The sequence below is a fragment of the Sturnira hondurensis genome, unplaced genomic scaffold, assembly GCF_014824575.4.
Source record: "Sturnira hondurensis isolate 20B ecotype Veracruz unplaced genomic scaffold, ASM1482457v3 Scaffold0014854, whole genome shotgun sequence".
NCBI lineage: Eukaryota > Metazoa > Chordata > Mammalia > Chiroptera > Phyllostomidae > Sturnira > Sturnira hondurensis.
The window spans coordinates 10,957,038-10,972,066 of record NW_028087485.1 but is presented as its reverse complement, the minus strand read 5'-3'; the positions used below and the strand labels follow the sequence as shown (position 1 = coordinate 10,972,066).

At 39.9% G+C, this 15,029-nt stretch overlaps 1 protein-coding gene across 4 annotated transcripts in view; it reads right to left on the bottom strand.

Annotated features, from left to right (window-relative positions):
• The window catches only part of ARMH3 (armadillo like helical domain containing 3), a 186,606-nt gene that overhangs the window by 157,720 nt on the left and 13,857 nt on the right, over window positions 1-15,029 (bottom strand). For all 4 annotated transcript variants that reach the window (XR_005069111.1, XM_037064084.1, XM_037064085.1 and 1 more), the window contains exons 3-9: window positions 13,363-13,419; window positions 13,107-13,253; window positions 11,196-11,303; window positions 6,542-6,634; window positions 5,678-5,752; window positions 5,473-5,559; window positions 1,354-1,410 (exon numbers count right to left, since the gene is read on the bottom strand). Coding sequence is in view for 3 of the 4 variants with exons in the window: in XM_037064084.1 (XP_036919979.1) it covers window positions 1,354-1,410; window positions 5,473-5,559; window positions 5,678-5,752; window positions 6,542-6,634; window positions 11,196-11,303; window positions 13,107-13,253; window positions 13,363-13,419 (624 nt within the window). In the remaining variant the exon portion in view is untranslated. The remainder of the gene's footprint in view (window positions 1-1,353; window positions 1,411-5,472; window positions 5,560-5,677; window positions 5,753-6,541; window positions 6,635-11,195; window positions 11,304-13,106; window positions 13,254-13,362; window positions 13,420-15,029) is intronic.

The window sequence follows — 15,029 nt, the reverse complement described above, 5'->3', positions numbered from 1 at the left end:
CAGAGATTCTGAGAGGCATTGCTAAAGCATCAAAAGAATTTCTCTGACTTACCTTATTTTTCAGACTCCTACATGTACTTTCTCTCACTGCCCCCCTCAATTTGGGAGGGTTCATCTTATACTCTGAATGTAGCTTACCTGGCTCGCTGGGGGGGGGCAGAGGTAGAGTTGGGTCACAGGTTATCAAATATTTTACCACATTTTTTGTTTCAAAATTTTTTCCCCATTTTCCTCCTCTAAAACTTAGGTGCATCTTATGGTCTGGTGCATCTTACAGTCCTAAAAATACAGTAACTCTCTTACTATTACTTAATAGAGTAACAGGGTGAAACAGACCAGCCCAGATCACTGACACTTTCACTGGGGTCATTTTCACCTCATTAGAGAAGACTGAATTAGAAGCTTCAAACAAACCAACAAAAAAAAAACCCTCTCATTCGGTATATGTCTCTAAAACCACCACAATAAAAGTGACAATGAGTCCTATGCTAAATGAAGTTGCGTACAGGCAAGCCACTCTCTTCCAGGCCACAGGAAAACAGAAGTGTAACGAGCAGAAGCATCCAATAATGTTAAAGTGACTTATCAACCTTCCCTCTAGAATCAGCTAAGTACAACACAAAGATCAATTAAGGCCACACGATGAATCATGTGCAATTCTACTCATAAGGGAAATTAAAAGCATGAAAAGGACAAGATGGAAAGAGGGTAACGCCAGACACGTGGTCATCTTCCTCCTCCCTATAATCTGAGATGAGACATTACTTCCCAAACTTTCAAGGACATATTGTAGCGTGTTTCAGCTTTACCAAGTCAGGCTGTAAACACCATCTGGCTAGTTCTACAAGAAGGACTCTCCCGTCATTTAGTCACCTAAGCCTTCTTTTTTTTTAATTTGAGCTTTATTGAGGTATAAATTACATACAAAATTATAAGCTATTTACAATCTGATATACCATTGATATACTATTTACACATTGATATACCATATACATGATATACCATATGTATAATATACCATGTGCATGTTGATTTGATATACCATCAAAGCCTTTTTACTCTTGGAAATGTAATTTACTGAATCTGTAGTAGAATAAACCTCAGCACACTATAACATGAAATATAGTGAACCATTTCTGCATGATAAGCAAGCAAATGTCCCCTCAAATCTTCCTTCCATGATAAGAAAATAGAATACCATAAGATAGTTGCACTGATGCTCTAAAAAGATGTACCAATAACCTCTTTATAGACAGATGAAATTAACACAATAGCTCTGTGCTCTCCAAATAACCACTCCAAGTCCTCGGAATGCAAATAATTAAAAAAAAATACAAAGATCCAGATACTCACATTGAGCGTGGCCTCGTCATCCACAATAGACAGCTTCACAATATAAGGATTCACAGACTGTTAAAGAGGAGAGGAGACTCAGGGTGAGTGTGCCTCACTTAAGAACCCATGAACTATTTACACAGTGTTAACAAAAAGGCCTGTAACAGGCCCTCTCTCTACAGTGATGCTCCTACTACCCAGGCCCAACCCACCATGGGCATTCACCATGCACACATATGCACACATGGGCATTCACCATGCACACATATGCACACACACACACAAATTCTGCTCTACCTCCATTTTCCTCTAGGCTGAAGCAGCTCAGGCCTATGTCTCTATGTCTGCACCTTCTCCCCTCTTTCCCTCTTACTTGTTTCTAAAAAGTAAATGAACACTCCACAAAACTCACTTTGTCCTATCCTGCCAACAATTTACTGTGTCCATAGGGACAACAGTCTTTTGGGGGACATAAAAGCTTCTCTGCAATAAGGTACACATTTTGTAAGTTGCTAACTTACATTCTCATCCCAAAGGCTCCCTAACCATTCTACAAACGATATGCAAAGACTGATTCACCCACCCATAAAACAAAGTCACCTGGGGGGGTGGAAAGTGGCAGCTGCTTAACAGCCAGAGAGGCCATTTATGGATCTGATACCCAAATAACACTGCAGGGAAACTGAAAAAAAAAGGATGTAATTACCCAAACTACAATCTGGTCAGGACACTGGGATTTAATGATCACCCCATCACTTATAGCATTGGAAGATTTTCTGAGTTTTTCCAGACCCAATCTCAGCTGGACAGCATATGGAAATGAACATATATTTAAACTCATTAAGCAGTTGGGCCATCTCCTACTGGTGAGATGAGAACCAATGACCTGCTCACCTTAAAAACATCCCACCCATGGGATGTGAGGAAAGACCTCATGGAGATCAGGCACCAATTCTAACCCAAGGCAAGCAAGGAACAATCGTTCTCAGATTGGCAGTTTTTACAGCAACCAAGAAAACTCATTATAGAGAAACTTGGAAGCCCAACTAAAAGGCTAACCCCCCACATAGAACTTATTTAATCAAGTTTCTGAGGGCATCTTTTAAATGTCAATTGGGAACGAAGAAAGAGACAGCTTCGCTTTTTTAACAGCTCAAATGTTTATAAGGTTTTCTACGACACAACTCAAGGAGTAAAATCCACTCAGTTTGTTACCTGATCTAACAAAAGAAAGCTCCCAACACTTCTTCCCATAACCAACCACCAAATTCTGCTGGTGTTACAGATTTCAGATAAGATCCAATGCGAGTGGTTGCTCGGAAAAGAAGCTGACCTACAGATGCCACCATGATGAGATCAACACTAGAAGGAAAAGGCGACTGCTTCTTGGCATAATTTCTGAAAGTCCTAGCCACTCACCTTTCCAAAAGTACACTGTTTTAGGTAATAATAAGGGTCACCTGGTTACCAAGAACAGTCTGTGATTTAGCAGCAGTTGGAGGAAAGGCAAGATGGATAAAAGCAAGGGTTTGTGTTCCAGCTCCTCTAGTTACTAATCGTGACATGTCAGGCATACTACTTAAGTTCAACTTCCTCATCTGTAAAATGGGGGTATTTTCTTCCTTGGGGTTGCTTTGAGACTTAAATGAAGACATGTAAAATCCTTAGCACAATATCTGGCATATGGTGAAGGCTCAATGGTTGGTAACTATATTCTTTTCTCCTTTGACATTTTTACCACATTCATACGAAGCGCTTTGGGAAGGAAAAAAAGAGAAAGAAATAAAAAGGAACAACTTGCAACTGGACATAATAAACAATTTTGTAATTTCTGGCAAACGTCATGTTCAAATGGGCAGCAGTTGGGGAGTGAGTCACTTCATCTCAGGAGACAGGGCCCACATAGAAGGCCAGGATATTAACACTGTGAAAATTGCTATTCTCCAGACACCAGTTCTCCTTAGCACTACATACACGTTGTGCTGGTCCCGTTTTTTAAACTAGAGGCAATCTACTTTCTAGCCACAAAACAGAATTACAAACGCAGCGAGCTGTCATGGGGTCACTCTAATAGGGTACTGCCTTTATTTGATCTAAGTCATTCTAAACTTACCATTTTTCATTGCACTTCCTTGGGCTTTTTTTTTTTGCCTCCTCTATCTCTTTCAATAAAATGTCTAAAACGGAATGTATTATTTGAGGCAAGGAAGAATTATTTTTTACATTTACTCCATGGCATGTTTTCCATCACTTCCCTTCCTAAGTCCAACACCTTATTTGCCTTCCCTGTGTTTATCTGGGCACCCAGCCTCTGGTGCCCTCTGCACCTTTCTAGAAAGGTTACGACCTACTGCACTGGTCATGAGATTAATTGTGGTGTAGCTGGAATGCTGCTCTCCGGAGCACACACCCTCTCACACTAGTTTGAATATAATTTCACCAGCTTTGGGTTTCGCTGTGTTCATCTGGAATTCCTCACGTTCCTGTCAAAAAAACCTTTCTCCTCCATGGCCACCAGGCTTCTGTAATGGTTTCTGGTGAGTGACTTATATCAAGCACTGCGAAGCCCAGATAAATCATGCCCACCAGCTTGACCTCGCCTAGTACATGAATTCTTCTGGGGCTTCTGACAGACTACACATGCATACCTCACTCCAGAAATACGGTTTTCTCTGGTTCCTTCACCATGTCCGATTTTTCGGGCTGACATTTCAGACAGCCCCACTGGGCTGGGCCAGGTTTCACACTTAGAGAATCCAAACCACTGCCTCAGGGTGGCCTGCATCCAGCAGAATGTCCTGAAAATATTCACTACGGATGATGGTGTTTTCCTATCACATATAACTCAGCTCTCTCTAACCCTCTTTACCATTTTTCCTCCGCTGTTTTTCTTGCTGTTGTAATAAGGCCCCAGAGGCTACCACACATGTCAGAGATCAAAATGGCTACCACACCAACCCCTCCAGATCACCAGTAAAACAGGTGAGGGTGATAAATTACGTATTTATCAGTCACTGTAAACACCATCCATCAGTTCCTCCTAGACAACGAGAGCCATCAGCTCCTGGGATTTATAACACATTAACACTGCTCTGTATATTCTAGTTCCTCTGTAAGTATTCCTTTCTTACAGCCTCCCCTTCTTCCATATCCCTCTGTATAAGAACACGCTCCAGATTTTGTTACTCATCACTTCTGACCTAGCTAGGAAGCATATCCAACATCACTAAGTAAAGATCCAGAAGTTCCGAAATGACAATCATCCCTCAGGCTGGCCCACTTCTCACAGCACTGCTACTTATTAAGAGAAGAAAGTCAGAAGGCCTTGCAGCAGCTCCTGACTTCCGGGTTCGGTAAAGCCCCACTAGCTGCTGATCATTCTGAAGCTATCTCCAGTGAGGCCCCTCCCTGGTCTTCCTTCAGTGGCTCCCTTCCCTTTCTGTGTGTTCTGCCTCTAGAGAGAAATCAAGTAAACACAACAATCCAAGTAGAAATCTCTCTGAGTTCTGCTCTTCCTCTCAAACACCTATACATCTGTCCCCGGTTAACTCAAGGGCAAAAAGAACTCCAGAATTAACATGAACAGGACCCTGCCTTCAATTGCAATTAAAGTCAGGAAGAGTTCCCAACCAACAGCGACATTTATATAAGTGGACTAAACCCAACATATAAAAGTCCAATCTTTCAAAATATATGCACTAGGTAGTGGTTCCCAATCCTGGCAAATCATCACATTCAACAGAGGATCTTTAAACACACACACACACACACACACACACACACACATATTCCCAGGTCCCACCCCAAGAGATTCTAATTCAGGGTGTTGCCAGTAAAGCCCAGAAATGTATTCTTTTTAAGAAGTCCCTAGATGACTCAAATAATAAGCTGGGTCTAGGAACCACCATATTAAAGGATATTTACTGACTTTATTAGAGGTTGTACTAAGTATTCCTTTAAACAGCTGTATCATCTGCTCCATGCATTCAACATAGGATTTTTAGAATTTGGTTTATCAAAATAAACCCACATACCACTTACCAAGAGCATGTATTCCACATTAAGCAAAGGCCTCTAGAAGTAGCCATATGTAGGAAGATTACAGAAAGATAACTATCAACGAAGAGGCCCACATACCTCATATTTCCTGTAGTTCACCAGCAATGCCAAGAGGACTACAGCATCATACCCATGCTCCCTACGGCTTGGGGGGTGGGAGAGTATCTGTAATAAGAACCAGAAATGTGTGAGAGTGCTAACTCCTAGTTCCTAGGAATGTGGAGAAGATTTAAAGAGGTAGTTTATCCAAAACAGAAAGAGGTAACAAGGGGAAATGACCAACCTGTAAAATTGCTTCAAATATGCTGTTGATCATTACATACTCCAGGATAGTGTTCTGGCTGATGTTATCTGTCACCTGAATGCAATAAAAGGCTTTTTAAAGTCTACACTGAGATACTCTGATATCACATATATCTCTTCTCCCCTGGAATCTAAGAGAAACAAATTTTTTAAAACATTCTGCTAGGTATTACTAGAACTTTCATAATCTCCCAAAGCCACCAGAGCTAAACAGACGCTACACTAAAACGGACCCTAGGCAGGTAGGAAATTAGCAAGTTAAAACTCCCTAAATTTTTTAACTTCTCACTGTTTCTCTCATACCCTCACACAAGCATTTGCTTAACAGCTTCTTGGGTTTCAATCCTCAAATGCACAGGAAGAAGTTTATGATCCAGAAGTCTTCGCGTGGTGGCAGCGGAAGGGAACCACCTAAAGTAAATGAACAATACTTCACCCCCTCCCACTAACAGGTACAGGCCAGCTTCATGCTATAAAATCCCAGTCAGAACAAATAAAAACATTCAGAATCACAAAGACTGTTTCCAAATGAGACCTGATGAGAAGGGAACTCTGATAATCCAAAAAAATAGCTCTCCAGGAGTGGTCCCTCTAAAGAAACAAATATCACATACCCTGCGTATTAAAAAGCCAGCAGTTGCTCCAGAGAACAACTTCTAAGAAACGAAAGCCCATGCAACTAACTTCCTCCTACACATTTGAACACAACAGAATGATATAATGCCCCAGTAGCTAATTTACTTTTCTCTTTTCCTTTCTAGCTTTGGGTTTAAGTATTCAAATAAACTGGCCCCTGCTGTCAATTAACACCCTTGACAAAGAAACACATAGATGAGTTACTTACAGTCACTAAACAAAGGAGAAGTTTCAGACATAAACTCTTCAGACTTTCAGAACCTTCTGCACAAAGCAATGAATCCAAACTCTCCATCAAGTTCTGAGGAAGAAAGTAGTTAAAAATAGAACCATATCAAATAATACCTGCACTGCGTCTTTGCCCAGGTCTGGGCTGTGTTACGCAGGGTGACATGAGTAGCACACAACGAAGCAAGCATATGATTCCCCGAGGCTCAGGCCTTGCAAAGTCAGACGAAGAACAGGAAGACTTCTCAGTCTAACTAGTTTGGGGAAAATGCTTTGGAACGACGGCACAGAACAACAGAATTCACTACTCCACCAAATGAATGTTTGTAGCCTGTCATCCTCATCTAAACCTTTAGATGAGAATGACATTTTTAACAGGTCAATAATAATGGTTAAATTAAATAAGTATATAAACTAAAAACAATAAATAAGCTAATAAACTTAAATTTAACATTTTTAAAAATAAATAATTAAGTTCAAGGTTAGTAATAACAGTTCAGTAATTAGATACATTTCATTTTTGATCAAGAAAACATCGCCTGAGGCAAGCACACTGAACAAACAACCAGACACTGTCACCACCGGCTCTGACCTGCCACATGTACTACGGGACAAAGCTGGCTTGTGTCTATCCTGGTTAATTCTACTAGACAATGTGACCGGACTTTATCACTTGCACTAACAACCAGCTGTGAGACCCAACGTAATCAAAAGATAAAACCCTTAGATATTACAATACAAGTAAGAAGAAAAGAAATGTCTTACATTAAATGAAGGAAGAAAGTGGAAGGCAGGGATTTAGCAAGATGAAAGGTCAAGTGAAGGTTCAAAATAAGCTACTTCAGTTCAATTCAACAAACATGGGGTGAGGGTCCACTCTATGCTACATACTGTGCTTTCAAACATACAAGAAAAAATAAGACAATGACTCTTGCTCTCAAGGTGTTTTTAGTAGAATGGGAGAGAAAAATAAGAAAACAGTTTTGATATAATGGTTACTATGACAGAAATACACACGGAGGAAGAGAATTAGCTCAAATGTCACCTATTCTAGTACTCCTAAAGGGTGTATTGCATTTTGAAAAATAAATAGAGTTAATTAAAACTGGAGAAGGAATTCTAGACAGGCTTAGGACGATCAAAGACACATGAAGAACGAAAGAGCTCTGGATATGAAGTTGGGATACACAGTCTGTTATTTTGGAAGCGCTGTATAATGAGTGAGGAACAGTGGTGAGAGATGAGACTAGAGAAGTAACTACGGAGCAGGTCATGAAAGTTTTATAAGGCTAACTGGGGAGTTTGGTCTTTATCCTGTTAGTGATAGGAAACTAATGATGATGGGTTTTAAGCAAGAGAGATGTGAGTGTAAGATACAAACTCTCTGGTGTCAGTGTGGATGACAGATTTAAAGATGGTAAGCCTGGAGGAATGGAGACAAATGAGAACTAATCCATCAGTTTCCTGAAAACAGTTGCCATGTCCTATTTGCCTCTGTATCCCCAGTGCCTGGCACACAGGAGCCTAACTAAGGTTTGTCAAAAGAATGAATGAAGACATCACTGCGATAGTTCCAGTGAGATATAATGGGGACAGTGGCAGCAGGGGAAGAAAATACATGAGAAATATAAGCTGAGGTAAAATTAGCTGAAGCTGGTGATCATCTGGATATGAAAAATGAGGGAGAGGAAAGAGAGTCGAGGATGACTCCCAGGTTTTTGGCATTAGGGACTGAGAAGACGGGGCCCCTATTCTAATAGGGAATGAATGAGGAAGAACAGATACTGAGAAAACAGATACAGATATTGAGTTCCACTCTGAATGTCAAGCAAGAGATATTTAGGGATGTTTGAGAGGGTATATTCAGCAAGTGCTTACAGAGTACATATACAACTCTGAGACTCATGAGGGGGTGTTAAAGATAAAGTTAGAGACTTTTTAAAAAGATTTTTATTTATTTTTAGAGGAAGGGTAAGGGAGAGAGAGAAAGAAGAAGAGGAAACAATCAATGTGAGAGAAAAACATCAATCGGTTGCATCTCACACACCCCCAACCAAGGACCTGGCCCTCAATCCAGGCATGTGCCCTAACCAAGAACCAAATTGGCACTAACTTTTTGCTTTGCAGGACAACACTCAACCAACTGAGCCGCACCAGTCAGGGCTGTAAAATACTTTTGTTCTTTTACCACAATCTAGGGAACTGTGTCAAAGAGTCCTCCTCAGGCCTCGGCCAGCAGGCAGAAGCCTCTCGTCCTCCTCTCATGATGGCCTCTATGAATGTTCAGATCTGCTTTGCAGCTAAAGACACAGTGACATGGTGGATGTCACAAGAAAGGTCAAACCAGTGACCTTTTGGTTTGCAGGAAGATGCCTAACCCACTGAGCCACACCAGTCAGGGCTAAAGTTAGAGACATAATCAGCAGCACATTAGTACTTAGAATGATGAGAATGAATGAGAAATATGGGATTTTCCCATGATATATGCATTAAATGTATGGGCTTGAATTTAAAACATGATTCCAAGTACTAAATCTTTGTGTATTCATAATTGTTCATAACTTTTTAAAATAACCCAATCACTATATGTATTCTTTGGTACAAAGATTTTTTTATTTTGAAATCTTTTTTAAAAGATTTTATTTCTTTATTTTAGACAGAGGGGAAGGGGGGGAGAAAAAGAAGGAGAGAAACATCATTGTGTGGTTGCCTCTCACACACCCACCACTGGAGAACTGACCTAGCCCACAACCCAGGCATATGCCCTGACGGGAATCAAACCCACAACTCTTGGTTTGAAGGCCAGTGCTCAATCCACTTACCCACACCAGCCAGGGCATATTTTTATTTTATTTTATTTTTCAACATTTTACTTATTTTTAGAGAGAGGGAAAGGGAGAGAGACAGAGTGAGAGAGAAGCATCTCACACGCCCCCAACTGGGGACCCAGTCTGCAACCCAAACATGTGACATGACCGGGAATCAAACCAGCGACCTTCCAGTTTGCAGGCCATTGCTCAATCCATTGAGCCACACCAGCAAGGGTAGATTTTTTTTATTTTAAGTTTAGTGATAGACAGAAGACTAGTTCCTCAAAGTTCATATTATGAACCATATGCATTCAAGACAGTGTCAAACACTGCAAATCTGCCCTGACTGGTGTGCCTCAATGTCATCCCACAAAGCAAAAGGTTAGCAGTTCGATTCCTGGTCAGGGTACATGCCTAGATTGTGGGCCAGGTCCCCAGTTGGGGTGCTGGGAGGAGTCAGCTGATAGATGCCTCTCCTATACATTAATGTTTCCCTCCCTCTCTTTCTCCCTCCCTTACCCTATATCTAAAAAATAAATAAATAAAATCTTGAAAATAATAAACAAACAAAAAAAACCACTGCAAATCTGATGCCTGGTAAGAGATTCATATCCAAACTATATAAAGAATTATCACAACTCAATAATAACCAAAAAAAGGAAAATAACTTAATCTAGAAATAGGCAAAGGGTTTAAATAGCCTTTTCTCAAAACAAAGAAAAAATATACATATACACACACACAAAGACAAAAACCAGTGTGGGGGAGGATATAGAGAAACTGGCACCCTCACACACTGTGGTGAAACTGTAAACTGGAACCACAGCTTTGGAAAACTGTGTGGGAGTTCCTCAAAATGTTAAACGTAGGGGTACCACATGACCCAGCGATCCTATTCCTACAAATATACTGAGGAGAACTGAAAACGTATGTCCACACACAAACGTATACACAACTGTCCATAGCAGCATTATTCATCAGAGTCAGTATGTTTAAACAGCCCAAATGTACATCAACTGAAGAATGACTAAATAAAACGGTGCGGTGTACTCATACAATGGAATACTAACCAACCATAAAAAGAATGAAGCACTGATTACATGCTACAATATGGATGAATCTGGAAAACATGGTAAACGAAAGACGCGAGAAACAAAGTCCCAGGTATGATCCCACTGACAAGAGAGTCCAGAACAGGGACACCCTTAGGGACACATCTGCCTGAGAGCTGCCAGGCGCTAGAGAGAAGGCGGAATGGGGAACACTGGCTAATGGCTCCACATTTCCTTTCAGGGGTGATGTTTTGAAATTAAAAGTGGTGATGGTTGTACAACTTCATGAATATATGAAAAAAGCACTAAATTCTACATAACTTTAAAATGGGGGATTATATATGTGAATTATTCATCAATAAAGCTGGTATTTTTAAAAAGTGTTAAAATGTAGAAATAAACATTCTGATAGTCTGTGTTAAATAAGAACACTTAAAGTTTAGAACTAAGGTTACCCTTGTATATTAATTTGTTACATTTTATTTAACTTCATGAATGTTTTTAAGAATGTATGATCATATGCTATAAACCATAAAATAAACTGCTCAGTCTTTATCCTGCTGAAAAAGGATGCCTCAACTCAAATTTGAATTGCAAATTATTCAGAGAAACCAAATCTGTAAAATAAAAACATCCAAATTCAAAGCCAAATTCAATCTTCTATATTTGTTTGAGTCCAAATCTTCTAGTCCATCTAACTGTCTGCAGATGGTGCCCACGCACATCTGTCAGCAGCGGCTGTACACAGGCCCAGCCGCCGCTCGCGCCTCACCTTCATGCACAGCTCCGCCTTGTCAAAGCCCATCAGCATGTTGATAATGTCAAACCCAGAGGTAGACTTATTCTTTTGATGTACTCCTCGGATGAGCGCACACAAGGTCTGCAGAGACGAGAGAAGGGATTCTTTCTAGAGGAAGTCTCAAACCGAAGGGCACTGGGTCTGTAGCCTCACACTGCAACCTCACAACCTCCTCCAGGCACAGCTGACATTCAAGTGCTCTAATGCTCAGTCTCCAACACTCAGTCAGAGTCTTAACATGTGCCAAATCCAGAAATCAAAAGAGGAATAGCAACTAAAACTGCTGTCACCCTCTTTTTAAAACTGCACTGCAGACAAAGACTGGAAGGTGATATTCAAAATTAAAAAATAGTTCTTGAGTTTGTGTCATAGGATTGATGAAACTTTCCTTTATTTAAAATTAATTTTAGTATTTACATTATAGTTTATCGCTTTTATTTATTTAATAACTACAAGTTATTTAAGTTACTTTATGACAACAGCCAATTGCCACAAATCTTAAACTCATTTCACTCCACTACTTACCAGCTGTGCCTGGGAAAATTAACTTTTCAGTGCCTCAGTTTTCTCATCTATAAAATGGGAATGATAATAATAGCACCCATCTCATTGGGATGTTGTGAGGACTAGGTGAATTAATACCATACAGGACTAAGAACAGTCCCTGGAACTCTGTTGAAGCCCCAATAATAGTACCTGGGACTTTGTTAATAATGTACTATATTTTTACTGGTTACCAGGTGCCTTAATGTCAATTTATTTCCACTGAACTAAAAACAGTTTACAATTCATGCCCCCACAGTGAGCCACTATGATTATAGAAGTACAATTTCCCACTTTCAGTTCAACTTTCAGTGAGCCCCTACAACTGTGATGCTCACAATGCGGAGTTTACTGCACCAAAAGTTAATAAAGCCACAGGATAAATATAGTCCCTCTTCCTGAGGCATCAACTCAAGTGGTAATTTCTACATTCTACAGATGAGAAAACTGGAGCTCACAAAGTGATCTAACTAGTAAGTTAGAAATTTAAACTCCATCAACCAAAACTTCCAACAAAATCCTTTATGCTGTCTGTCTATCACTGCCCTAAGTCTGTCAATCACTGATGGAGGTGCTCGGTGCTTGATTGGCTACCCTTGGAGCTACTAGTCAATGAACTTTAAAAACTCTGCCTATCATTCATTCAGTAAAAATTGACTTCTAGACTCTATTTGTCAGGCACTGTTCTGTACACAAGGAACAAAGTACTGAATAAAACTACCAAAGTCTTTGTCCTCAGAAGCCTACAACGAGAGCTCAATGGTTGGCACATAACAGTCAACCAAGAAATAATCATGCAATGAATCTTCCTCAGGATCATGCCACTTAGCATTAACAATAATGATTTTTAGTGTTTTCAGAGTTACAGACCATTTCGAGAATCTGATGAAAGCCCTCTCTCCAGAAAGATTATACATGTGCACATAAAGTATTACACATAATTCCAGGGAGTTAAGAACCCTCTGAAAACTCAGATTATGAACTCCTGAACTAGTGACAACATTTTACATTACGAATCTCCTCTGATTTTTCCTGTAGACTAAGCAAACTTGCTTCAGTTTCCTCCCTATCTCTTCCTTCCTCAAGTAGTAATAAGAATTCTGTCAAACAATCTGCCTTGGCACTAGGTCAGATTATACAAATGGACAAGATTACTACTTTAAGAAATTTGTTTAACCAGGAGGATGACTAAGCAAACATGGCATAGATGTCTGATTACTTAAAGAAGTAAGAAAAAAACCCTCACACCTAAGGGCAATTCTAGATACCTCAGATCCCAACAGATGTGCTACAATTCCTTTCTTCTATCAAACAAGACTTCCCAGTTTCCCAGTCTTGTACCTGCAATGCATTGACAACTCGAATTGGATGTTCCTCTCCCAGGGCCTGAATGCAGTGCTGAAATAAGCAATTAATGTTGTCCTTGATCTTCATTAACTCCTCACCATCAAGAGATTCCAGCTTGCCTTCTAGGTACTCTAAATTCACCTACGGAGGAAACAGTAAGGGCCTGAGTTCACTGTTAGTATAGCTCCTGGAACTCATGAGAAGGCAATCTCGGTTATCAGGAAAATCCACAGATGCCACCAAATCTCACCTTCATGAGGAAGAGCTCCTCCCAAAATCGAGGGCTGCACTTACTGGGATCCTCTGTCTGAAATCAGAAGATGAAATGGGTTCCATCACCAAATTATTAAGAATACATTTGAAAGGGTCACTACATGTAATCAACCTTTCAAAATTAACCTTTAGTGGATCATTATAAACTACTGTAATGGGAAATAACAGTATTTTGGGATTTTTTTTTCCCCTCCAAATGGAAGGCGTTTTGCATATACACACACACACACATACACACATACATATTCCCTGAACCAAATGTTGGCTCAAAGAATCTCCCTCAAATCTTTCTCTTCTAGCAAGAAGTAAACCTAATCAGCTGGGTAAGTCAGTCAAGTTATCATAAGTCCATATTGCATTTGTATGGGGCTCAATTTTCAAAGCCAAGTCACATACATGAAATACAATGACCCAGTGAGCTGAGTGTGGTAGATATAACCATTATCCTCCTTTGAGGAAAGAGGGTCCATGAAGTGACTTACGCAACAAGTACAGGAGCCAAACCCAACTCATCTCAGTAATATCACAATGGTTTTCACAACATCCTGTGTTGACTGCTTCTACCTGCCCTCACATACATATTTAGTCCTCTGTACAGAGTTTTTAATATGCTCTTCCCTCAGTTAAATTGGTCCAAAAAGTTAGCAAAATTATTGTGCTAAAATCCAAAATTTATTAACAATAATTTTCAAACAGAAATCCTAGAAAGACAATAGCTTCTAGCTAACGAATGAAATAAGAAAAAGATAATCCCCCCACCCTCACTTTACAGGCAAAGTAACGACAAAAATCAGTTGGTCAACTGTCTGCTATAATCTTAAATTGACCTTTTAAAATTACTACCAAGAACTAATGTCTTCATTAGTTAAAAACTCCTGTTCTAGTAAGAAAATATTATACTAGGAATCTCTTCTAGATTTTTAATAGAGGATGACACAGAGAAGTAACATTTCTGGCCTTCTCAAAAGGTCCTCATTTAGTATCCTTCTCTCAAGTCCTACTTCCCAGGAGAGGTCACATTTTGACCCTCACACTTCTGTAGCATCATTTTGTTGTCTACGTATGAAACTCAGGGGCCAAATGGGAAGGGGGTGTGGGGTTACGGTTAAAGAGGTGGGAGGATTAAGAAATACAAATAGGTAGTTACAGAGCAACCACAGTCTAGTAAAGTACAGGAAATGGAGTGGCCAAAGAACTGATATGCATGACCCACAGACATGAACAATGGTGGGAACAACTGTAATAGCATGATCAATAAAATATAATTTTTTAAAATAATTTTTAAAAAACAGAACTCGAGGAGCCAACAGAGCCAGCACTCCCTATTCTCAAAGCTCACTCAAGCACGAATCACATGTATACCAAGCTAACTTAACATAGAAAGAGCCCTAATAGGATCCTAATATCTGGTCATTTTCTCCATATAACCAGCTGTACTGACCTGGGCAATTCTGTATTAATTTTTTGCATGTCAAAGTCTGTCTTTAAGGCTTTGCCAAGAGTTAGATGTTTCGTTTGACTGAATTATTTATCCTAGGCTATGTGGCACAGTTGAACAAGGACTTTGAAGTCAGATTCTAGGGTGCAAATCACCTTCTAGTTGTGGTCTCGCTCGTTTTCTGATTTATAACATGACCTTTTACA